The following is a 26,160-nucleotide window of genomic DNA, read 5'->3' as shown; positions in this document are numbered from 1 at the left end:
AAGGAGGAGCTGGGGATAATGAGAGTTTTGTGATTCTACTTGTCTTGATGAAGGAATGGAGCAATTGAATGATATTAGGATTGAAAAAAAATTTCATGTGCTTTATAACTACTCAATATGATCGTGTATTTGTGTAATTAGAATTTTAAAACTAAAAATAAGAAAAAAATTATGGAAAGTTATGATGATAGGAGAGTGGGAGAGAAATGAGGGAAAATAGGAATTAAAATAACTCATTTAATTTTAAATATAATAATTTTTTAATATTTAAACAGATTTGATAGAAAATCTAATATGCATGCTGAAATTGTATATTTTAAGTGGTGGAGAAGTTGAGAAGTTATGATAATGGATAAAATCATGGGAGATAAAATTTAGAGATAAAAGGAAGTGATTTCTACAATTTAAAGATAACATTATTATCATCTATAAAAAAAATTTTAGTGTTATGCAAAAAAAATATTTTTGAAAATTAATGTTGACATGGATAACTTATAATCACAAAATTTTAAAGAATGCATACATGTCAAATCTAGAAGGCAACCTACGATTCTAGTTTTGTATATAGATATATAGATTTACTTAATTTAAAATATTATTATATAATTTATCCTGATAAATAATATATTATTTATCATTTTTATTTTTATCTTGGCATGATCTATTAGTTTTTAAAATTAAATGTTTAGTGATAGGAATGAGATTATGGGAGTTAAAATGCAAATACAGTGAGAGAGATAATGGGAGAGGAATGAGAAAAAACTTAATTAAAATAAATCAATTTTTAAAATAAAAAATTAAAATTACAAAAATAAGCTAATAGAAGTAAATGAAGTTGGGGTGGAAGTTTGTATTTGCAGCATTTTGAAAAAAAAAAAAAGGACACATGTCGAGCTTGAAAGCCGGCTTGCGATTCTACTTTTATATATAAATAGATAGATAGATTGTGACCTTATGATACCTTGGAGATATCTTTGGCATATTAATTGAATTATAATTTAAAGAGTTAATGAGTAAATAGGATACTAAATTATTACTCAAAAATCGCCCTGAACTTTAAATTTTTAAAATATGTAAAATAAATTTTAAACTTTTAAATTCATTGTAAAAGAAACCTTGACCATTAAATTTTTAACATTGTAACTATTTATGCAGGTATTGTTCAGGGTTTATTTTTCTATGAATTTAACACTAACTGTTACAGTACCTGCATGAATAGTTACGGCATTAAAAAGTTAATTGGTAGGGTTTATTTTGCTATAAATTTAAAAATTTAGGGTTCATTTTGTATATTTTAAGAGTTCAAGATTCAGGCGATTTTCGAGCAATAGTTCAGGATCCTATTTATTCATTAACCCTAAATTAAAATAGTATGCTAATTTATAAATTTTCAAATTCTCATACAAAAATTTGAAAATCAACTAGTGTATTTAGGATTTATAATTGTAAATATATTTTCCATGCTAGTTGAGTTGTAAATTAAATTAGGACTATAATTTACAAGTCTTACTCATAAATGTACAATTGCTCCTCCAAAAATTTACAAACGAGCTATTATTGAAATAAAAATAATATTTTTAATTTAATTCCTGACATTGCGACTATTACTTAATGATTAATGATATTGATCCAATGATCAGTCGATAAATATAACCAATCAAATTAATTAAAGTGGTTGGTTAAAATAAAATTTTGGTATTTTATATGTATGAAAAATGCAGACGATCTCTTGACATTTGTTTATAATTATGGAAACTTAATCAATATTAATTTTATCATATGAGAATTTATTTATAATTTTTAGAAATCTTATTTATAATTTTCTTGTTCATTTTACTGATAAAAATAATGCAAGTTTGACAGATTGACAGCATTACTCCAGATCTATCTCTTTGATTTAAAGGGTAATATTGTATCAACTTGCACTCCAAGGTAACCAATACGTCGTAAAAAGGAAAAAAAAATTGAAAGAAAAATTTACACTTTAACCATGCATAATTTCAAAAGTAATGATTAAACTCTTTCCAAGCCCATGCTAACTTTATGACTGTATGTCGACAAGCTGCGACAAGTTTTCCTTTTTTAGTCAAATCTAGTTGAATAAAGATAAAATATAAAAATTCTTACAAAGCATTATAATCCGTAACTCATGAATATTATATCTTATTTCTCACAGTTCAATTGGATATAGTTAATATAAAATGATGATTCAAAGTAGATTGGTGCAAATTGTCCTTTGAATAATACCTTAGAAGTGTTATAACAGGAGCTTCGGATCAAACTTGAGAAGATTATGCTTCAAAAGAGTTTGCTCAGGGCTCAAAAAGGCAGAAAAGATTGGAATCTCCAGGGTGATAAAAATACTTCTTTCTGCCACAGGGCTGCAAATGGGAGACGTAAACATAATCGTGTGGAGGCCACTAAGAATGACAATGGAGAATGGGGTGTATGATCTTGATTCTATTAAATCCATGGCAACTAATTTCTTCTTTTCCTTATTTTGCGAGGACATCGTTACCGGAGACAATTTAATCTGCTCCCGAACTTATCCTAGTATTAAGGTAGGCACCCTGAGAAAGTTTGGTCAGGAGGTGATGGATTTGGAGATCAAAGAAGCTTTGTTTGATATCGGCGCCCTTAAAGCCCCTGGGCCAAACGGATTAAATGCCTTATTCTTTCAAAGCCAATGAGAACACATTGGGCAATCTGTTATTCACATGGTAAAACATCTGTTTAGGAGTCCCTATGATATCGTGTCTATTAATAGCACTCTAATCATGTTGATTCCTAAAAAGAATCATCCAGAGACCTTGAATCAGTCTTTATAATGTCATTTATAAACTCGTGATGAAGATCATTACAAAAAAATGAAGATCATTATTCCCTTGATTATTAGTCCTAATCAATATAGCTTTATTTTTGGCCTACAAAGCTCGGATAATATTTTGCACCGATTAATAGAGAATAGAGGCGGTGATATTTTCATAAACAAATTGTGGCTAATAGTGATTAGAAAGTGAATGAATTTTATTTGAGGGTATATTAAAATTAAATGACTCAATGGTTCAAAGTCTGGTGTCTTTTTCAATCTTTTGATACATATTAATATTCCAATTCCACCTACTCCGACCCAGAGACCCTAAAAGTTAGCAACAATGAAAATATTGGTCTTCCGGGAAGGTTCGCTGTTATGATAAGAGAAAAGGACATGGAATTAAATCATAAACCAATTATATGGAAGTGTTAAAATCCGAGCTGGCAATTGAGACTGAAAATGATGACTGAAGCCGTGCACTATTTAGGTCAATTAATAGGACAAACTTGGAAAAAATTATTTAACTTGAAGAAAATATTTTCATCAAACAGTGAGATTAGGTCTCGAACGTGATTACCTTTTTAATTAGTGAAGCTTTCAGACGAGTGAGGTTGTACCACAATTGCTCGAAATCATTAATCCATGAATATTATTTTATGTCATCTCTTAAATATATTATATGGAGTATCACCCAAAGTCGTTGTGGTTTTGAGAATTCACCTATCCTAGGACGTACCTACTAGAAATGTGCAAGATTGAGGCTGATGGATGAGAGTCACGTGATGGACTAACATCCCACGCACAACCAATGGTCACTCACCAACACATGGACAGCCCTTTGGTGGTACGTTTTGCTATCCTATGTCATGTTTAATTATTCGTTTTACTGATAAAATTGACAGAATCAAGGATGATTAAGAGACTTTTTATTGTAAATAAATTGGAATACTTAATTAATTAATTTTTAATTAACAATTAGCGCTTATTTTAGCATCACAATAATTAATTCATGTCTGTATCAATATTAAAATTATTACTTTCTCCTTTAATCCTATTTATAAGATTGAGAAAATATTTGTTTTAGTCCTATTTAAATGATATCTCAATAATTATTATATTCCATATTTACCTTCTTGCTCTTATTAAATATTGAAAAGGTTATTAAATGCTAAAGTATTTGATTTTTAAAGTATGTATATTTAATAGGAACAAAGTCAGAAACTTGTTGATTTTTAAACAAATAATCAAATTTAGAATTTCTTTGATTCTTACAAAATATGATGGGAGTAATTTATAAATAGACAAAATATTATTCTAGTGAACGTCAAATCCAAAATCCATCTCAAAGTTTTCAAGTGACATACACGGTTGTACAAATTTACGGTAGAAAATGATTCATTCAAACAACAAAAAAATTAAAAATGAAAAGAAACAAGAAAAATCAATAATGAACTTTTACTGTCTGTAATCCAAGTTTACGAATTTAAATGATTGAATCTTTTAGATTAAATGCCATCATTTCATGATTATAAAATTTGTATAAAATTATTAAAAAATAAAAATAAATTGAGAGAAAAAGTGAAACTCATAAACATGATGTAATTGCATGACAGTTTATTTTAAATATATTTTAGTGGACATCAAACACAAACATCTGTCTAAGTCACATAACAGGATTGTGCAAGTTTACAGCAAAAAATGATTGATTCAAACGACAAAAGATGAAACGAAACAAGCAAAACCAATGGAGCAGTTTGTTTGTGATTTTAATTAAAGGATAAAACCTTGGAAGCCAGAGCCCAAAAGCCAATTCAAGGTAATGTCTGTCTGGGCAGTGTTTACCTTGAGGTTGCGTAGCTCTGAACTGATCACTTCCCATAAATGAGATGTACAGTCATCGCATATCACCTTCTCTAAATGCTCCAATTTCATGGCCGAGTCTGGCACTTCATGTATTGAGCAGCCTGTCATATAAAGCTTTCTTAGATTCTGCAGCTCCCCAATTTTGTCTGGTATTTCCCTCAGGCTTACGCAATGTGAGATGTCCAGGATGCTTAGACGACTCATCTGCGTGATTGACTCTGGCAAATTTTCAAAATCAGCACAGTAACTAATCCGCAGTAATTCCAGATTCTCAAGCCTCCCAATTCCTTGGGGCAGTCCAGTAAATTTGTGGCAGCTAATGATGCTGAGTTTCTTCAGGCTAACAACAGAGCAGAGCCCAGAAGGCAACGCAATCAAATCACTGCAATACTCAATGATCAAGTCTTCTAGTTTTGGCAAAGCTGTTGAGAATTCGATGGAACTATCCTCAAAAGCCTTCTTCACTTGACAACAGTAAAATGACAACTTGGTCACGTTCTTCAAGTCACAAAAGGACGGAACAGAAACATGCTGCAATCTGATTCTCTTGAGGCTCCTTAAGGAAGCAAGCAGCTCGAGATTTCTTAACTCTGTGAAACAGTAAGCATAACCGGTGAGTATAAGAACTTTCAGGTTTCCCATTGCCTTCATGAATTCCGGTAACTTGTAGTCTGAAGTCTTGAAAATATTCAAAACCAGAACCACAGCTTCAGTTGGTTGAATATGGTCGCACCAATCTGGAGTGACGTTTTGATCTGCAATATAGATAATAATATATGAAATTAGCCAAATAATAAGAAATTATAAGTGGGAAGTCAAAAGAGAGAAAATTAAACAAACCAGTCGATATAGATAATACAAGAGCAGCTGTCCTTTGCCGTGTTGATCCTACGAGGAGTGATAGAAAGGAACAGAACCAGCTCTGCGTCTGTTGCGGCCACCCTTGGGGAGGATCATTCCCAAGAATTAGTCTTTTCCTCTCCAATACTTTGCCCTCGCTTGAATATTTGTTGGCCAACTCTCTGAGAATTTTATGCTGGGTTAGGATGTAGTTACTGTGGCTATAGTCTTCATCACTTACAATTCGCCTGGTTAAGTGACAATATCATGCACGAACTCAAGAAATGGGATGCATACATAAGAGACAAAGTTTATTTGATGAGCTGGCAGAAGTATATTTACCTTTGAACCACCTTATCAACTAAATTCATGGATGCCAATTGGCGGATGTGGCTCATCACATCTATTCCATCATCGTCATCCTGGTAAAGCTCTGCCCATATGTCGCTTAAGGCAGTAATAGGGATAATTTCATTTTCAGGGAACAAGCCAAGGTCCATGAAGAATTCTCTAACGGCTGGAAAATCCTTCAAAACACTTAATGAGTTATGGAGATAGGTAAGCGCCCCTGAAGGAGAATAGTCTCCGCTCCGTGACAACTCTTTCGACTTCTTTCTCCAGATATCAGGATGCCTACCCCTGAGATCACCGCCAAGTACTTTGATCGCTAACGGGAAACCTCCACAACTTCCCACAACCTGATGATAGAAGCAAGTTGATCCTTTTCGCTAAATTCTGAAAATAAGATGATTAATTATGAACCAATGTTAGAGAGAAAGGACCTGTTGGAGAATACGTTCTTCAGGTAAATTGAAGGAGGTGGGGCCAATTGGCTTTGCAATGTGACGTAAAAGCTCGATTGCAGCATCTTCATCCAGTGGTGTCATGGTCTCTCGGGTGCCCAATTCTGGGATATCAACTCTTGAAATCACCAAAATTCTAGATTTAGAACTTGATGATATCCAATTCATACACTGCTCAACAAGTCCCACAAAGCCAGGCTGAAAATTATCCAGCACCAGAAACACGGCCTCATTGTTCCCTTTTTCACGCAACTCTTGAAGCAATTGCTCTGCCACAACCTCGTTGCTTTCAATCCATGAATCTGCGACGAAGATATTATCCCTGAACCAAGCTGTTCATCCAGATGAGTCCTCGGCATCACACTTCAATTCATTATTCCATTTGAATGATACTGACTAGGTATATAGTAATCAAGATAAATAGGATGAAAATGCGTGCTCGGGGACAAAAACTCTTCCATCATTAATTATAATTCTACGGTGTATAGTGATAGAAGAGGGGGTTACCTCGGACTTGCGGATCATGACGGAGCTGTTTGGCTAAGGTGGTCTTGCCGGAGCCGGCAAAGCCAGTCAAGTTAAGGATCTGACCACCACCATCCATGATGACGAAAGACTTCAATTTTCCCAACAATGGAGCATGCAACTCCAGGGTAGACTCAGGCAGAGATATTTCAAGATCGCTCTTTATTAATATTTCTTGTCTCCTAGTAGGATTGGTCTGATCTGAAGTCCCATTTCGCGCGATGATGAGCAATTCGAGCACATTCGCTGCCGTCTGAACAGGCAAAAAATACTCTATGATTTCTTTCATTTCATTCACTGCTTTCTCCATTTCTTTCTGGTAAAATGGCGCCAGCCAGAAACACCACCCGACTTCGGAGCATTTAAGATGAGCGTCTCGTATTTTGTTCATACTCTCCTGGAGCTTCTCTATCACCCGAGGTTCCACATTCGCCTCCCTGGACTTTTGTTCAATATTTGCAAACAATGGACCCAACAATTCCATGGCGGTCTCGAGGCGTTGCGCTGTTTCTGGATGCTTTGGACCCCTTTTGATTAAATCCCAAAGCTCTTTCCCTATCTCGTTGGCCAGCTTCTTCCCGGCTGTCGCCAGAAATACTACTTCTGCCATCGGAGACCAACTAGGGTTCTGCAAGTTTCAATCTTGATTTAGCAGTGTTGGCTTTAAAAGCTAATATGTTTCAGCCCGGTTATTAGGTGTCTCGCAATTTTGAGCGATAGAAAACGAAGACCACAAAGGCATAAACTGGAGGACACCCAGCAATTTAGTCAATGGTGTTGTCTCATTGTCCGCCGGCCTGAGAAAGCAGCTTGAAAGTTCCATGAAAGTTCGCTTTTAATATTTGATAAAAACTGTAATCAAGAAAAAATTTTTGATTAAAAAAATATTTACATTAAATATTTAACCGTATTTTAAATAAAATTATTATCAATCAAAGATATATAAAAAATAAAAAATAAACTTGTGTTACTGTGTTCACTTTAAAATGGATCTGTTGTTATTATTTTTTTTATTTATAAATATGTGTAAAAGAAAGAAAAAATTATGTTGAAATACTATACGACATAATTAAATATTATAAGGTTGATTAAAAATTTAAAAAATAAAAATAATGATTAAATATATTATCATTTTTCTTTGCTAAATTATCAATGGACCTTATAATATTTAAATATATTATACAGACATATAATTTATGTTTATAACATAATTAAAAAAATATTCCACTACTTTTTCCAATTTAAAATATAATTATTTTTTAACTAATATTAATTCAAATTATAAATAACTAAGTATTTATATTTTATTTTATTTTATTCTTTGTATTTATTATTCTAAATTCTTGTGTATGTGAATTTTTTACATTCTTCTCACTCATGAAAATTGAAATTAAGAGTAAAAAAATAAAATATATTTTTTAAGAATAAATATTTTATTTATATATAAATTATTATTAAAAGATATTTATATTTTAAATTGGGGGAGTAATTGCTTAATAAATTTTACTCATTACTATATAAGGACAGTAAAGAGAATAACCTGTCTTTTTTTTTCCCCCCTATCACCAACTCGATTAACAAGTTGGCCTTTCAGGAAATTTTCGTGTTTGATCTGTATGCCACTTTTGATAAAATAATTACTTATTTTTAAGTTAATTTTATTTTTTTATATTTACTCTTATTAAACATCATATAATAAATATAAAATTATTTATTAATAGAGGCACTTTAAAAAAAGATAATAATTATATCACGAAAGACTAAAAATATCTTATATTTTTTAACATTTAACTCCTCAAAAAATACTTTATATTTTTAAACAAAGAAAGTATATAAATTTATGTTTTACCCTCAACGTTGTTGAGATTAATAGTCACTTAGCGCATGTTTGTTTTCTATTTTTAAAAACTATTTTCTTATTTTTAAAAACAGAAAAATTAGAAAACTTGTTTGGATAAGTATTTTTTATTTGATTGTTTATAAAACCATTTTCATTTTTTGTTTTTAAAAACAAAAAAAAAGAAACAACTTTAAATTGTTTTCATTTTATTTTTTTTATTTTTAAAATACATTACATTTAATTATTAAAAATTATAGTTATCTTGACTAACTTCTATTATTAATCATCACCATTAATTATCTATAACTATCATTATCAGTCATTTTTTAATTTAAAACTGTTTTTTAATTGACTTAACCAAACAGATTTTTAATTTATTTTGTTTTAAAAAATAATTTTAAAAATTATATTATAGAACAGTTTTTAAAAACAAAAAATAAGAATAAAAACCAAACAGGACTTTAAAATCTTTTGTTTTATTCTTTTTATTGTAACGGATTAACCTAACTTCTTTCATTTCAAGATATATGTATGTGTGTGCGTATAAATTAATGGAAGAATGACATTAAACTCTTAAAATAATAAATTTATAATAGTTAAGTTTTGATAAAAAAATTAAAATAAATTCTACCTATTAATTATAATTAAGATTACTGTTTAAATTAATATCCATAATTAAATTTTTTAAAAAAATTGTGACAACTTAACTCTCATAAATTTTAAGTTTTGAGATTTTATTGTTATTCTTTTCATTTAATTGTGTTGTAAATTATGGGGGATAGAAAAACTAAGAAGACTGGATCGAGGTCAACTGACGGGACAACAGAAAAACCTTCAAAGTAATTAGTGGAGTATTTTTTTTTATCTATTAAATATATCAATTATATGGAGTATTATTTCAAAGAAAGTCATCGTCGCATTGAGAATTCACCAACCCTGGTACGTACCTACTGGCTACCAGTAACGTGCAAGATTGAGGCTGGTGAATGAGAGTCATGTGATGGACAAACATCCCCCGCACAACCAAATGCTCACTCCCTCACTTTATTTGATTTACCACAAGTTGGACAACTGCTACGTCGCAGACTTTGTCTATTCTCATTCTCTATCAGTGATTGATTGCACTGATAAAATTTGGCAGGATCATTTCGTCCAATTTTATTATATCAAGATAAAAATGTAAAATTTTTAAAAATATTCTTCATTTAATAATTTTAAATAAAAAATATAATTAAAAAATAATATTAAAATAAATATTTAATAAAACTTTATTTTTATCAAATTATTTTATATTTTAAAATATTGAATCAATTCCAAAATTATTTTATAAATTGAAACAAAGAAAAAATATTAATAATTATGACTAGATAAGGATGATTAAAACTATTTTAATTATAAGGCTAAAAAGTATAAATTTATTCATAAACTATTTTTTAAAAATTCGTACCATGAGAGTATGTCGAAAAAATCTTCCACTAACCATGGAACGCGTAGGTTGACTGATATGGGGTCTTTCTAACTTAATCAATGATCTCGAGTTCAAATTTTAAGAATGCAACCAGTATAATAAATCTCTAAAGAGGGGTGTGGTAGAGGTTTCCTCCAATATGAGCCAACCCCGGTCTCTATAACAACTCAAAAATTTTTTTTTAAATTAATGATAAGATAGGTTAAATATATTTTTAGATATTTTGAGGTAAATTTATCAAGATAAATTGATGGTTTAGTAGCAAGTACCTTTGATAGTAAGTTTGAAGTTACAAATTCGATTCGATTCCTACAGAGACAAGAGTGGGGTTATTATTCAGCTCTTATAAAATTACTATAAGGTCGTTGGTCCCATCAGATTTATTTCCCCTTCTTCGTTCCAATTTTGCATTCTTTTTATAGAAGCTGAGAGAGCAGGATAGATCTGAGATTCTAGAACCCTCAACCTCAGCTTTTCTCGAATTCCACCGACGTTCTCCGCCCTTCCTTTTGAGTCTTCAACGTCGCCGGCGTGGGTCTGTTAGAGAGCACCGTTCATCGTTGCTGCCACAATTTTCTCCTCTTCCTTGTTCTGTCATCGTTCAGTTCCTCCCCTGCATGTGTGTTTGAGTTGGTTGCTATCAGTTCTTCTTCCTCCTCTGCCAGTCAGCTTGCCGTTGTCGACAGGTGCAACTACTCTGTCCACCATTGCTGTGAAATTCCATTGTGAGTTTTTCTTCCTCTGGTTGTCGTTGTTTGCTGTCTGTGTGCGTCCTTGTTCATTCTTCTTCCTCCTTGCTTTGTGCTGTAGAAAATAGTTCTCCTCTCTTGTCCGAGCTGCTATGGTTCAATGTACAAGGTTCCTTTCCTCTTCCCCTATTTAGCATGACAGATTCGTCCTTCTCCCTTTTTTGTTCTGCCATGGTTAATATGAGGTAGAGAGATTCTAATCCTTCACTTCTTCATTGTTCTTTGTGTGCTACTTGGTTTGATTGTGATTTCTTATTTATTCCATTGCCGCCGTGCAAGTTATGAGGGGACAAATGTGTTTGATCAGCAGTTTGAGTTTATGAATCTGATTTTTAATAGATAAATGCATTCATGCTAGAACTGATAGAAGGGGGAAATATATTTAATTTTTCTTTAAAGAGTAGCTGATTTTTTTTTTTTTTTTATTAAAGGATTGGAATTGGGTTGGTTGATTAATTTCAATATCAATATTGTAATTTGTGGGAGATGAGATGAAAAGGGAAGATGTTTGGTATTAGTTTGAGAATTAAGGCATGATAAATGTCGATAAAATGCTTGTTAGGAGAAGATTGCTTGAATATATATTTTCTGAGATTTTATTGACTCTTAAAAGAAGTATGTCTAGTTTGAATGTTATTGATCTATGAACTTGAACCTTACAAAGAAATTTAATTATGAAGTTAATATGTAAGTTGAATTATTGGGAATGATATAGATGTTGATAAATTACTGAATAAGAGATTTAAGATTAGAAAGTTTTAATTGAATGATTGGAAGTAATACACCTAAGGTTCTTGAGGCAAGCCTAAGAGATAATCATTTTTTAAGTAAATAGATTGGTTTGGCTTGAGCAATATTGAAAAAATTATAGGTATAAATGATGATAATTGGATAAATTTTAAGAGATGAATTTTGATAAATTTTGAATGGTTGTAGTTGATTGGGATTGTATTAGAAGTGAAAAGAAGTTTTTATAAATTATAGGAAATTAATTAAAGTTTCAATTATTCATATTCTTATAGGATGTGCGGAAAAAAAAAAGGTCTTGATAGGAGTTAAAAGGAATTTTGAAATTTGGAAACACTGCAGGTAAGTAGATAGTATCCCAACTAATTTATCAATGAAATTTTTTTTCAAGATATTTTTTACATAGATCATTCAATAACAATTATATTACACACTTAATGCTTTGTTAGTTAAATTATTTTTATTTTTATCTTGAGAAATTATAAAGAGATGTTGAAAGATATTTGAATTATGGCATATGTATGTGTTTTTTCCTTACGAAGAAAATTGTCAAAATTGATTAGATTATTTCTATCAACTATGGTTATTTTTGAGTTACTTAATAAATGCCAACCATAGGCATTTGTTATGAAATTTTATTTTGGGAAGGTTTTTAATGCTTAAAGCTATTCATGCGAGTTTAATTTTGAAGATGAGAACTGTATTTTATTATTGATGATCTTCTTGCATATTTAAAAATGGATTTGAAGAGGATTTTATACAGGACACTGGTTGCTAATGGCAGTTCCATTAGCTCTTGGCGTGTCATGGTTATAACTAGTTAGTTCGACTTTCATGAGCATCTTACTCATGTTTGTTATTCGTGGGTTTTGCACCAGCATTTGTTTCATGACTTCAAGCCGTGTTTGGTTAATATTACCCTCGTGGATTGTGTATCCACATTTGTTTCGTAGCTCATGCTGCATTTAGTTACTAACCCTCGTGGATTATGTGTCCACATTTGTTTCGTGGCATAAGCCATATTTGGTTATTTACCCTCATGGACTGTGTATCGATATTTGTGAATTGTTCTAATAAATTCCTAGAAATATGAATTTTTAGTTGGTGATTTCATATTTAATGATTTTCAATTAGTAAATATTGTTATTATTATTTATTTATTATTTAATTATTTTGATTTGTCAAGATTAAATGTTAAAGTTGTTTTATCATTATAGATTTAAATGTTTTTGTTATTGAAGTTATATAGATCTTTTATTCTAAGTAGACCAATTTGCTTACATTGAATTATTTTCTTATGTAATTTATATATTTATTGTATTTTATTTATTGTGATTCTACAAAATATTATGGTTGGGATGTTATTCACTGAAAAGTTATTTTGCCCTCAGATAGCGTAGTTGACACTGTACGTCCTGCTTTCCAATGAGGGATTTTTGCTGAGCTCGGTGGAGATTTGTTCTGTAAATATAAATTTATGAATTATATTATGAAAAATATGATTAAGTGCTCCACATAGACTATAGTTAGGGTCTTGATTCTCTTTGTTATATAGTCTATTTGTTGTTGTGGAGTAGAGCTTGATATTGCTGGGTATAAATTGTAAAATTTTTGTTATAGAGATTTTGGAGATCCTACTTATAGGGAAGGTATTGTTGAAATTTTTACATGAAGTTTGATATTTTGATTATATGAAAAATAAAATTTGATGTATATAATCAAGCTGATAGTAAGTCATATGTATTAATTTAGAATTTTTTTTAATCGAAGCCGTAAGGAGTGTGTGTTTAAGTGCACATTTCATGTCGACTACTCTCATATTTCGGAGCGTGACAGTCTCAGTTCGGATTAGTCTGGCCCTGCGTTTGTGGGCTGGGATACCGGAAGCTATCACAAAAAAAAAAAAAAAAAAAAAAACAGATCTTCAACCCTTTTGTTAACGTTAAGGAGATGGACGTTAGTTGAATTTTGATCGAAACTCTGCCCACGCTACTCTACTTCTTCCTCCTCTGCTTCTTCTTCCTCCTTCCTTCTGCTTTCTTCTTTCCTGCTTTTCCCCCTCTACCACCACTTTCCCTTTTTAAGGATTTGATGATATCCGACCCATGCACTGCTCAACAGGTCCTATGAATCCAGGCTGAAAATTATCCAGCACCGGAAATACACAGCCTCATCATTCCCTTTCTCACTCAACTCCTTAACCAATTGCTCTGCCACAACCTCATTGCTTTCAATCCATGAATCTGTGGTGAAGATATTATCGCCGAACCAATCTGTTCATCCAGACAAGTGCTTGGCATCATACTTCAATTCACTACTCCATTTGAAGGATATTGACTAGGTATATGGAAATCAAGATAAATATATTATTCATTTATTACTCTAAGTAGTATGGATATATCTTAGATAGAACTGGAACAAAAACTCTTCCGACATTAATTATAATTCTACTATGTGTAGTGATAGAAGAGGGGCTTACCTCGGACTCCCAGATCGTGCCGGAGCTGTTTCGCTAAAGTGGTCTTGCAATTGTTTTTCAATTTTAAAAGGTGTTAGTTTAAAGATTATCTTTATTTTTAATATTATTATATCAAAATAAAAATTTATAAGAAATCTAAAAAATTTTAATATTAGATCTAAATTGTCTATAGTATATCTAGATAATTAATTAATAAAAAATTATAAAAAATTTTAATATTAAACTCGACCACCAAAATTAAAACTATATTATTTAAATTGGTGATAAAGTAAATTTATTAAAATTTTTATTTTAATAAACATAAGATAAGAGTATAAAACAAAATCTTTAAATTTAAATTGTCCAAATTAAAATCTTGAAGGTGCATATATTATCAAGTTGATGAGCACCAAACCAAGCGTATGTATGCTTCTATCTTATGTTATGATCGATGATTAAAAAATCGAATCGAACCAGACAGTTGAATTGGTTAGCAGTCAATCGGTTAGGCTAATGGCTCAATTAAGCCAAAAAAATTATTTATGAAGTTGGGCTGGATTATGCCACTTTAGATTGGCAATCGGACTGAAAACCTGAATTAAGCTGAGAATCGAATCTGATTTTTAAAAACTGGACTGTTAAAAAAATGCCCTTTTTATTTTTTATCAATTTTTTTAATCATTTGATGTTTTATTGTATAATATGACTTGTTAAATCATGATAAACTTAAAATATTTAGTTTTATTGTTAAGTTAAGTTGCAATTTCACATTTATTTCTTATATTTAGATTATTATATACATATATATATATATATATATATTAATTTAATTATTACATTATCGATTCGACCATGCGAACTGTAAACCACTGAGCTTTTCAATTCAATATTCGGTTTCATTTTGAAAACATTGGTTATGATGCTTCCTTCTTTAGAAAAATACTTAAGTAGGCCAGGTCCACCACCTCATTTATATTTTATCTAATTAAAATACTCTAAGTAATCTAAATAAAATCTTGTGTGATATTTTTTAAATTAATTTTATTTTTATATCAGAACGTATATTTGATTTCTTGCCTTTTTTCTCTCTACTATTATTAATATCAAAATTAATTTATATTTAATGTCATGTAAATATTATGTTTTTGTTAAACACACTATAAATGATGTTTTATACTTAGTCTATCTAAATATTTATTCCTTCTTTGTGGGTTGATCATTGAAGAGAGTCTGGACGAGACATTTTCCCACAATGCTCGAAGCCTTCTTCATCGAGTCTGAAAGAAGAGAGAAGCATGTGTCATTGGCAAACGAACTAGACTTACTTTTTCTGCACCATATTTAATCTAGCAATTGAGGGTTGGCAAAATTGAACAAAACTGACTATATCAAACCAATTTAATGAAAATTGAATAAAATTGATTATTATTAAAACTTAGTTTGGTTTTATAAATTTTAAAATTTTGGTTTTATAAATTTAAAAACCAAATGGAATTTGGTTCAAGTTTTGATTTCTTTTTTTTCAAAATCTTAACCAAATTTGAACCATATTTTTTATAATTTTAAATGTATTTTCTATATATCATTAATATTAGATTATTAGTATTTATCTTTTTTAATTTTAACTTTAACTAAAGTTGAACCAAAACCCAAATTACTTTAATAGGATCTCTCACTCTTCCTTTCTCAATCTTGCTATTAGAGAGTCAAATGCATAAACTCATATTTCTTTAAGAATGATCTTTTAGATAATTTTAGATATAGAATTTTTTCTTTTTTGATTCAAAACAATTTTTTTTTTATTTCTCACATGTATCCTCCTATTAGAGATAATATTGTTCTGGGCACAATTGGGTACTAAACGTGGACACCTCCCATGTTAATAATGCAATTTAACTTGTGTTACTATTGATGTTTATTGATAATAAAATTTAAATGTTTTTATTATGGATATGATGTTCATTTTCATTCATAAATGATAAAGTCCATAATATGACTTGAAATTGGAAAATGAAAGGGGGGAAAAAGTAAAAAAAAAAATCATGCTTTAGTCTTAGTATACGATTTTATATGTTAGAAAAAATTGAAATTTAATCCAAGCATGTATAAATTAAAACAAATCAAACTAACTAAAAACCAAATCAAACTAATCTTAATAAAAAGTCCATCAAATGTTACTTTTTTGTACAGATAGATTGTTGGTTTAGTTCATGTGTTTTGATCACAATCGAACCAAATTACACTTTTAACTACCCTTGGTAGCGGCCTTGGTTTCAAGCTGTGGAGGGTAAGCACAATGTCAATGTCAATTTAATTTCTAAATTCTTCATGTAGCACATCTAATTGCTCACAGTCAATGTCCTTCTTAGAGTGTGTATGTTTGGTTTTCAATTTGTTAAAAATTTATTTGACAAAAGTCAGTTGTTGTAATGAAATTTGTGTTTGAATATATTTTTCAAAAGTCAATTTGATAAATTAAAATTTATTTGAATTATATATAGTGAAATGTGCTTTTAAATAGACAATTACCGAAAAAAACATTGATTTATAATGATTTATAATTTTTGTTATATAAATTTAATATATTAAAAATATTTAAAAAATGTGATAAAAAATTTCAAAAGGGTGCTCTATTAGAAATGTTTGGATGATGTAAAATGAAAAATAATTTTAAATGCATAGTTACTAAAAAAGAGATATAGAATTTATTATATGTAATTTTTGTCATGTATAATTTGATTTATTAAAAATATATAAACAATGGTATAAAATTTAAAATGGTTAATAATATATAATAAAATAATAATCCCTCCATTTAAAAATGTAAGGCATTTTTAACCAAATCTCACCCCCCAATATAGTAGTTACCTACTTTCTAATTAACCATATCTTTTCATATTTATCCCTATTAAATACTCTATAATAAATATAAAGTCATTATTAATAGGGACACTTTTGAAAAAAAAAGGTAATGATTGCATCTCTAAAGACTAAAAATATATTACATTTTTTAATATCCAACTCCTCAAAAAATACCTTACATTTTTGAACGAAGGGAGTATAAAATTTTATATGTTGAAGAATATATATATATATATATATAAAGATTTATAAATAATTTTTAAATATCAAAAGATATAAAAAATTATTTTTTAACAAGAAAATAATTTATTCTTTTTGTTAGAACATTGGCAAAATAACAAAGAAAATAACGCAAAAGGTTAGAGTAGTATGTGAATTTTTGTGGTCCGTAATAACAGATGAAGAACAAGGGTAATATAAAAAGTTTAAAAATTTTACTTATCTTATCACATGCTCAACTAGCTTTTTCAAATGCGAAAATAACTCTAATGTACTTTTACAAAATAGACTTTTAATAACATTTCAAATGCACTTTAAGAAAGCAATTTCATTCTCAAATTTTTATTCAAATAACATTTGATTTTTAGAGAGTACAAAAGCACAATTCAAAATTTAAATGTGAGATATCCAAATAGGTCCTTAGTTGACTTCCACAAATTATCTTCTGAGTTCTATATATAATGTCCCCATCTAATCTGACTTTTGTGATTTGACATTTTTCACAATTTTTACTGTCAATAATTATTAATTTTTCATTATATTTAATTAATTAGTTCAACTTGACAAATGTTCAGAAAGTTTAATTTATAGTTGATTACCGATTTTAATTTTATAATTTCTGAGAAGTCTAACTACTTTTTAGATAAATATATTACTTTTTCATGCTAAAAAAGGTCCTTTTAGTTAAATTTCCTTTTAATTAAATTTTATTTTGTATTTTAAGGAAAAATTTGGAAATATATAATAACTATATATTAGAAAAGCATAACATGCTTGGATTTTGTTCATTAAGAATCTGTTTGGTTTTTGCTTTTAAAAACTATTTTCTGTTTTTAAAAATAAAAAAAATAATAACTCATTTGAATAAGAGTTTTAAATTTATTTATTTTCAAAACTATTATCATTTTTTATTTTTAAAAATAAAAAATAAAAAAATTAAAGTTATTTTTATTTTTCTTGCTTTCAAAACAAAATATATTTTATTATTAGAATATAGTTTTTATCACAAACCATCCCAATTACTTCCCTGCAACCATTAACATCGGCCTATTTTTTAATTTTATAACTGTTTTTGAATTAATATAACTAAACAGATTTTCATTTTGTTTTGTTCTGAAAAATAATTTTAAAAAATGTGTAAAAAATTTTTTTTTTAAAAAAATATAATATTTAATTTTTATAGTTTCATTGAGTTTGACTTTTAGTTTCTGTAATTTTTTTTTAATGTTTTTAGTTCTTATGGGGACTAACAACAATAAAAAAATTGAAACTATAGGGACTTAAGAAATAAAGGTCACCAATCTTTATGAAATTATAAGGATTGAAAATACTGAAAAAAAAAGTACAAGCATTAAAACATATTAATAAAACTTATAGGGATTAATGATTGTGTTTTAAAAAAAATAAAAAATGGGAATTAAAACCAAAGAGGCAATAAATTTCTTTCATAGTTGTGAAGAAAGTATAAGGCTTCACTTTCTAGAAATAATTTTTAGTGAACCAGACATGGAAAAGTCCACTGCTTCATGCAAAGTTTAGCTTTCCCTTCCTAGCTATTTACCTCTCGATTCCTTGACCAATTGATACCTTTGATGGAATATTTTCCAAATTATTCCCTTTCTATTTTACTGCAATACCGCAACGCAGATCGGATCTTAATTCAAACCAGTTCATTTATCCATTTAATAACCAATTCATTGCCAAAAAAACCATGCATTTTCCACAATTTTTTTTCACAATTTTTATAAATCGTGGCTTTTCCCACGCTTTTTGACAAAAAATGTGGAAAGTCTCGCGAATTTGTTAGAAATCATGGGAAAATATTTTGATAAATATTTTCCCACAGTTTTGACAAACCTTGGGAGCATCCAAATATTTCTTTTAAATTTGTACTTGCTCTTTTGTTTTTTATTTGCTTTAGATCTTCTCTCTCATTTTTCCATTCGCACTAATTGTGCACCAGGTTCTTGCTGCTCGCGAAAGCACACTTAGCCTCTATTTTCATCTTCTAAAGTAAAGTTCTACCTCTTCATCTTTTAAAACTTCATCTGCATTTTATTTTCTTTGTCATTGGGTATATTTTTTCTTTATTTTATCTTTTATGCTCCTTCACTAGTAATAGTAAAACTTCTTCATCCGCCTTTCTTTTTTCTCATCCTCTAGTATTTTTCTTTTATGCTTTTATCTTTTTGATATATTTCTTTAATATTCTTATCTTTTCTGTTCTTTCATCTTTTTTTTTTTTGTTGGAGTTGAAGGTGTACTGTACAGAGTTAAAAAAGATTGCCTCTTTCTTTAAGAATTTTTCCACCTTTGTATGGTGCACACAGTTTTTGTATTAGATATGTAATTTTTCCTCTTTCTTTAGCAACTTGTTACTCTACGAAGATGCAAGCTCTGGTGGTGTGTTTCAAATCCTTGTTCTTTCATCTTCTTTAATGTAATATATGATCTTCAGTTTGCGCAATATATATATATATATATATATATATGACTAGGTAAATTATGAATCATATTTTAATAAATTTACTCATTTTTAATATTAACCAATGCTTCTTATATTAATTTCTCATCAGATTAAATTAATATGTTTGGAGTGAATTAATTAAACCACTAGCTACAGAATCATAAAACCAGCACTTAATCAGTGATGTGGGATTAGATTTTAATTTTCTAGACTAATTAAAATATTAATTGAATCGTGGATTTTTTTAATTACATTTAGACAATTTTTTTATAATATATAATAATATCAAAATATTTTTTTAATTTTACATAATCATTTCCCACAGTTTTTTTAAAACTGTGAGAAAAGCCAAAATTTGGATACTGCCACAATTATGACACAATTGTGACTCTTTCCATGGTCCTGTCAGAACTGTGGGTATTGCCACAGTTCATTAAAAAATCACTTAGGATAAATATTTTTACAGTTTTCAAGAGCTGTGGGAAATTATCATTTCTACGGTTTAAACCGTAGCTAATGAAGGAAAAAAATCGTGGCAATTACCATATTTTTTTTTTGTAGCGATCTGATTTTTCAAACAAATTAATTTCTTCTTTCTCTGTTTTTTTTTTTGGTTGTGGCTATATTTTTTGGTGCAAAAGAAAAGGTCAATTAATGAATTTGGAAAGATCCTGAAAAGTTACATCCCGTTGATCCCATATTAGAAACGGAGGCTGGCTTCTGAGTATTGGTTGTCTAGTAATAGTCAACCAACATTCTTGTACAAATTCACAGCAGGAGATTCATTCAGACAACGAACCAGAAAAAGAAAAGTGAAAAAAACAAAAACAAACACAAGTTAATAAACATAAAGGCATGTCAATTCACAACTGTTTGGTAGCTAGTGCATTGAAAGCAAAACTTTTTTATTTTCTTCTTCAGAGCTGAAAAATGCATTCACCAGTTATGAATAATCATCTCTATCCATTTTCATGGTTATGCCACCCTCGTCATCTCCTTCAAAGTCACCCCGAAGCCAATTTAAGTTAACGCTCTTGTCCGTCTCAACCTTGAGTTCAAAGTCTATGAAACCCTGGATAACTTCCCAAAGATGATATGTATATCCATCGCATGTCACCCTCTTTAAATGCGTCAATCTCGTCACCGAGTCAGGCAGACTACTTATAGAGCAATCCGACATGTTCAAATTCGTTAGACTCCTCAACTCACCGATGTTGTCCGGTAACTTCTTGATGTTCAGGCAGCATATGTCTAGAAAGCTTAGGCTCTCGAGCTCTGTGATTGACTCTGGTAGTTCCTTGATCTCCACGCAGTAACTAATCCGTAGTAATATCAAGTTCTTCAGCTTTCCAATTTCTTGCGGAAGTTCCATAAACTTAGAGCAATTACTGATGCTGAGCTTCTCTAGGGTTTCAATGTCGCAAAGCCCATCAGGCAGCTTCACCAAATCTTTGCAATGCTCAATGTTCAGCTCTACCAAATTTGGGAACTTCATGGAACTGTTCTCAAAAGCTGCGGACACTTCACACATGTAAAGCGTTAACTTGTGCAGGTTCTTGGATTCCCAGAGGCATGGAACTGAAACCTGCTGCAATCTGATTCTCCTGAGAGTCTGTAGAAAACTAATCAGCTCGAAGTTTTTGAATTTAGTGAACCAGCGATCCACATAATTGATCAGGATGAGAACTTTCAGGTTTCTCATTTCCCTAATGAATCTCGGCAATGTAAATTCGGTAGTCTTAAGGTTTAAAATCAGAACCTCAGCTTGGGCCGCTTGAATTACCCACGAATCTGGAGTGACCTCTTGATCTGCAATACATCACCAATCAAGTGGAAGAGAAAGAAGCAGAAAAAGAAACTATGGGAGAAGCACAAACCTGTTGAAATGGATAATATACGAGCATCTACCCTTTGCTGCGTTGGTCCTTTCAACAATGGCAAGTAGGCATAGATCATTCACTGCGGCTGTTTCTGTTGCCACCGTTCTGGAGGTTCATTCCCACTTATTTCAACAATTAGTCTTTTCCTCTCGAATGCTTCCCCCTGCTCGATTGAATATTTATTAGCCAGCTCTTTCAGAATACTATGCTGGGTTAAGAAGTGATTCTTGTAGTAATTGTCTTCATCACTTCCAATTCGCCTGGTTGATTCACAAGACCACGAGAGTACGCATATAAATTAATTTGTTCCAAGTCATCGGTGTGTGGGTGCGTGAAATAAATCGCCTAATAAATAGATTACCAATTTTTTGTTTTTCAATGTAGTGGTAGCTTAATATACTAATTACCTTCGAACCACTTCAGCCAAATTCATGTTGGTCAAATAGTGGATGTGGATCATGGCATCTATGTCATCCTCGACTTCTTGGTAAAGTTCTATCTACATGTCAAACAAGGCAGTAACGGGGATCATTTTATTTCTGGGGAATAAGCCGAGGTCCATGAAGAATTCCCTGATGTTTTGAAATTCTTTGGAAACACTCAAGGAACGACGGAGATGAGCAAGCAACTCTGTATCAGTATGACCTTTCTTCGACCATTGTTTCAACTTCTTCTGCCAGAACTCAATGGGCTGGCCCTGGAGATCCCGGCCAATTATTTTGATGGCCATCGGATAACATCCACAGACTTGTACGACCCGTAGGAGAGTGTCATTGTCAGGGAGGAAAGTGTAGGAGGTCGTGCCACTTGGTTGAACAAAATGACGTAAAAGAGCGATGGCATCTTCTTCACGCAATGGCGTCATCTGCACTGGGATGCCCAAACCTTGGAGAGTATCTTTTGAAATTACCAAAATCTTGGATTTAGTATTTGATGACATCTCATTACTCCACCTGGTAACAAGTTGTTCTGAGCCAGGCTCCACGTCATCCAGCAACAGCAACACCGTCTCGCTCCCATTTTAACCGAACTCGCGTTCCATTTGCTTAGCCAGGTCTCCATCGCTTTCAATCTTTGAACATTCGGGCACAAAATGGATATTGTCGCTAAACCAACCTGTTCATCCAGATCAGCCCCAACAGAATTTTGAATGTCAGTCCTTATATAACGTCATATATAGTATGCTAGGACGAGGACTTGCTTTTTAAGTAATTATAGGTTATAGAATTTGGGAATGTTTCGAAATTTTGTTTTCAGGGTATTGAGCTCAATTTGCGTTGTTGTTAACAATTTAATTTTAACCAACTTCCTACAAAACTAAAAATTAAACTAAAATCGCAATGAATATGTTTTATGATGTTTAATTGAAAAATATTTTTATTTTTAATGGAAATATATATAATTTCATATGAGATTAATAAAAAATAATAAAGTATACTAACTTTTGCATTGATTTTCGGGAAAGAGGTCAAAGCGTTGCGATTTTTAGGATGTACACCAAACGTGTCAAAAAAGTAAGCCTTCAAAAATATGAATCGAATTAAATAATCAAGCAAATTTCCAATATCTTTTACTATAATTTCCTTAAAAAGTCAAGTGCGTGTGAGAATAATAAAGAATGCATCGTGCTTAGCATAAAGCTCGATGTTATTACAAGTGAAGTGAGTACAATGGGGTGTTTCGTGAAGACAGAGGGGAAAATACATATGCAAAACTAGCCTAGGAAGCCAAACCTGCACAAAAAAAAGTAGTTTGTCTTGGGCAAGATTGGTTGACCAAGGTCAGGATTGGGGTTTTGCGCTAAACAAGTTTTGTGTAAGTTTGATAGTGTTAAGAATCTTTTAGTTTTGTAGTTATTGCCGATTTATAAAAAAATGGCAACGCATTTAAGTTTGGCGCAATAAAAAACAGGTACCTATCCACGCCATTTTGTGGTCGAGGGTATGTCCTCTCGTGCATCACTTCCTGCCTAAATGCAACGTTCACTCAACTCTATGGAGTTGGTTCATTGCTGCGCTCCTTTTTTCAGTGGATTAGGTTGGGCCTTGGTTACTCAAATTTTCGTCCAAACGCCAACCCTTGCTTTGTTTTATTTTAATTACACAAACTCCTCTTTTATTTGTAAAACCTATCCGAATTCCTCCCCTAGTCAATGTTTGTTTGATGATTGTTAAGCTATAGATGTGGGATCAAAATGTCTCTCTCTATTAAACATAGATGTTATTTGAACATCATTTAAATTACGTAAAAAAATTAACGCATACTTCATGCAGTTTTATTTATAAATTATTTTTAGCATTTTTTCTAAAAATCAATGAAAACTTTAAACCTCTTTAACTTTATTTAAAAGTTTAATAAATTTTCAACTTTATCCCTATTAAATATATATACTTAAAAAAATTAAATACTCTAACATTTAATAACATTCTCAATATTTAATAAGGACAAGAGAGTAAAGAAAGACACAATACTTATTGAAGTGTTTTATAAATAAGACTAAAGCAATTACTTTCTCTCGGCCTTATAAATAGAACTATAAAAGTATACTTTGTTCACAGTTTTATTCTTGAAATAATGAAATTTTAAATCTCCAAATTTGTTTCAATTATCAATTTAGTTCTTCAAGTGTAATAGTTGTTTATTTAATCTCATAATTTACCTCAATTATTGATTTTGTTCTTATTATTTAAAGAAAAAGTAACACTGATAAAATCTACTGATATGAAAAATAACATGATGGAAACCAAATAAATTAATGAAAAAGTGTAATTATATAAGTAAAAAGCAAAATAAAAAATTTGAAAAAACAAAAGAATTAACATACTTTTTTCCTATTAGATTAATTTGAACATCAATTACGTTATAAAATTTAGAAAACTAACATGATAATTTAAGAAAATTTAAATGACTAAAGGCTTATTTGAATAATCCTCAAAAGCACATCCCAATTCCCAACCACATTTGGGATGTCTTTTTTTCAAATTTAATAAATAGTTGAATCTTCTAAATATACTTTTGTCAGATATAAACTAAAATCCAGACAAGCGCTAAATAGATAAAAATCAAACTTGAGAGACCAGAGACCAAATTAATAACTGAAAAAAAATTGAGAGATTAAAAGTTTTGTTATCCCTTTATTCTTATTATAAATTTTTAAATAAATTTAAAGACATAAATTGGATAAAATAATATTTTAAACACATGTTAAAATTTTAATGAAATGTAAATTTAATATAATAAAACATAAATTCATCAATGTAATTTAGATTTATTTTAAAAAAATTATTAATGTTAACAAAATATTTTTAAATTATTTAAATTTATTTAAAATAAAAGGGAGAGAATAGGCAAATAAATTATAAAAAAATTAATAATTTTTAATTTTTTAACATCATTACACATAAAAAATTGGTATTAAAAATCAAACTAAAATGTATATTTTGAATATAAATAAAAAGTATTAGTAATTTTAATATAACACAAAGGAAGTCGCTTATTTTACAAAAAAAAATAAAAAAACCAAAGTCGCCTGAGATCTGAGTTCATCTTTCATGCTCATGGTGCTGATCATCCCTATTAACATGTGGACTGTTTCAATTTAAAACTTTTAATTTATATTTTTATTTTATATTGATCAAAATAAAAAATTATAATGCTTTTAATAATTCTTTATGTCACCCATGCGAACAATCCAGATTTGATTTAGAAGATTCAAATTTAATATTAATATTTTTTATAAATTTTTGTTTTGATAATTACAATATTAAAAATGAAGATAAACTGCACTAAAAATATTTTTTAAAAACATTATAAGTTAAAAATTTTAAATTTAAACCGTTCAGAAAAAATCTACTGATTTTTTTTTACAAAAGAAAATTTTATCAACAAAAGATAATTATGAGAAAACAATATAAAAAAGATCAAAGAAATTAAGTTCTATGGGCATGACTAGAAACAACAGAAATAAGTGAAAAATATAAAAACAAAATAAACAGATACAAGAAGATGAACGGACATGTGTAGAAGAACTTCAAGGTGAATCTATCCTCCGGATATGTATATATATGCGTTTGTATGTGGATGCAGGATTATAGAGACAGGGTTACCTCGGACATCGATATCATGACAGAGCTGCCGGGCCAAGGTGGTCTTCCCCGAATCGGTGAAACCAGTCAAGTTAAGGATCCGGTCTCCGCCATCTCTCATGAGGCTGGACTTCAAATTTGTCATCAACGGACTGTTCCATCCCACGGTAAACTTCGACGACATCGTTTCGTGATCATTCTTAAACATTGCTCGTCGAATATTATCATTGCTGGGAACAGTATCCCTAAGTCGGTCGGCTCGGTCTTGGAGCACAGTCACCGTCGTCACTGCCGCACCCCAAACCGTTAATAAACGTGCAATTTCGTTGTGTGCATTCTCAAGCTCTTCCTGGTAACTTGGCGCCATGCATCAGTTCCAGAATCCGATTTTGGAGTATCTGTCCCGAACCTCTTGCATTTTTGTCCTGATCCTTCGCAAAGCCTCTATGTCCTGGGCTGACTAGTCCGACGTCGTCTCGAGAAGTTGTTCAATTCTCACAAGCTTTGGGCTCACTAGATCAACCGTGCTGTTGAAGCTC

General features: G+C 30.3%; 3 protein-coding genes and 1 long non-coding RNA gene across 5 annotated transcripts; 1 reads left to right on the top strand and 3 right to left on the bottom strand.

The window, feature by feature from the left end:
- Positions 1 to 4,397: 4,397 nt before the first annotated feature.
- LOC129290432 (putative disease resistance protein At5g47280) lies at positions 4,398 to 7,644 on the bottom strand. Of its 2 annotated transcripts, none has more exons than XM_054927192.1 (5): positions 6,829 to 7,644; positions 6,301 to 6,653; positions 5,861 to 6,216; positions 5,519 to 5,766; positions 4,398 to 5,433 (listed from the first exon to the last, which is right to left on the bottom strand). In XM_054927192.1, the coding sequence occupies exons 1-5, from the start codon at positions 7,454 to 7,456 to the stop codon at positions 4,586 to 4,588; spliced, it is 2,433 nt and encodes an 810-aa protein (XP_054783167.1). In that variant the 5' UTR covers positions 7,457 to 7,644; the 3' UTR covers positions 4,398 to 4,585. The 2 variants fall into 2 exon arrangements, with proteins under 2 accessions (XP_054783167.1, XP_054783168.1); XM_054927193.1 differs by having other exon boundaries at positions 5,519 to 5,700.
- A 2,918-nt stretch (positions 7,645 to 10,562) lies between these two features.
- LOC129290175 (uncharacterized) lies at positions 10,563 to 13,311 on the top strand. Its single transcript, XR_008588271.1, has 3 exons — positions 10,563 to 10,879; positions 10,965 to 11,088; positions 13,042 to 13,311. It is a non-coding gene; the product is annotated as an uncharacterized LOC129290175 (long non-coding RNA).
- A 7,288-nt stretch (positions 13,312 to 20,599) lies between these two features.
- Positions 20,600 to 21,612, bottom strand: LOC129290973 (probable disease resistance protein At5g04720). The gene is made up of 2 exons (XM_054928039.1): positions 21,534 to 21,612; positions 20,600 to 21,465 (listed from the first exon to the last, which is right to left on the bottom strand). The coding sequence occupies exons 1-2, from the start codon at positions 21,610 to 21,612 to the stop codon at positions 20,600 to 20,602; spliced, it is 945 nt and encodes a 314-aa protein (XP_054784014.1).
- On the bottom strand, positions 21,613 to 25,988 carry LOC129290972 (disease resistance protein ADR1-like). Its single transcript, XM_054928038.1, has 5 exons — positions 25,643 to 25,988; positions 22,568 to 22,652; positions 22,135 to 22,489; positions 21,944 to 22,035; positions 21,613 to 21,796 (listed from the first exon to the last, which is right to left on the bottom strand). Exons 1-5 carry the CDS (start codon positions 25,986 to 25,988, stop codon positions 21,613 to 21,615), a joined length of 1,062 nt encoding a protein of 353 aa, XP_054784013.1.
- Between the last annotated feature and the right edge of the window lie 172 nt (positions 25,989 to 26,160).

The sequence above is a fragment of the Prosopis cineraria genome, unplaced genomic scaffold (genome assembly GCF_029017545.1).
Source record: "Prosopis cineraria cultivar Desert tree isolate PC_DT_omini unplaced genomic scaffold, ASM2901754v1 PC13, whole genome shotgun sequence".
Taxonomy (NCBI): domain Eukaryota; kingdom Viridiplantae; phylum Streptophyta; class Magnoliopsida; order Fabales; family Fabaceae; genus Prosopis; species Prosopis cineraria.
The sequence above is the reverse complement of the archived record's forward strand: the minus strand, read 5'-3'. Positions and strand labels throughout refer to the sequence as shown.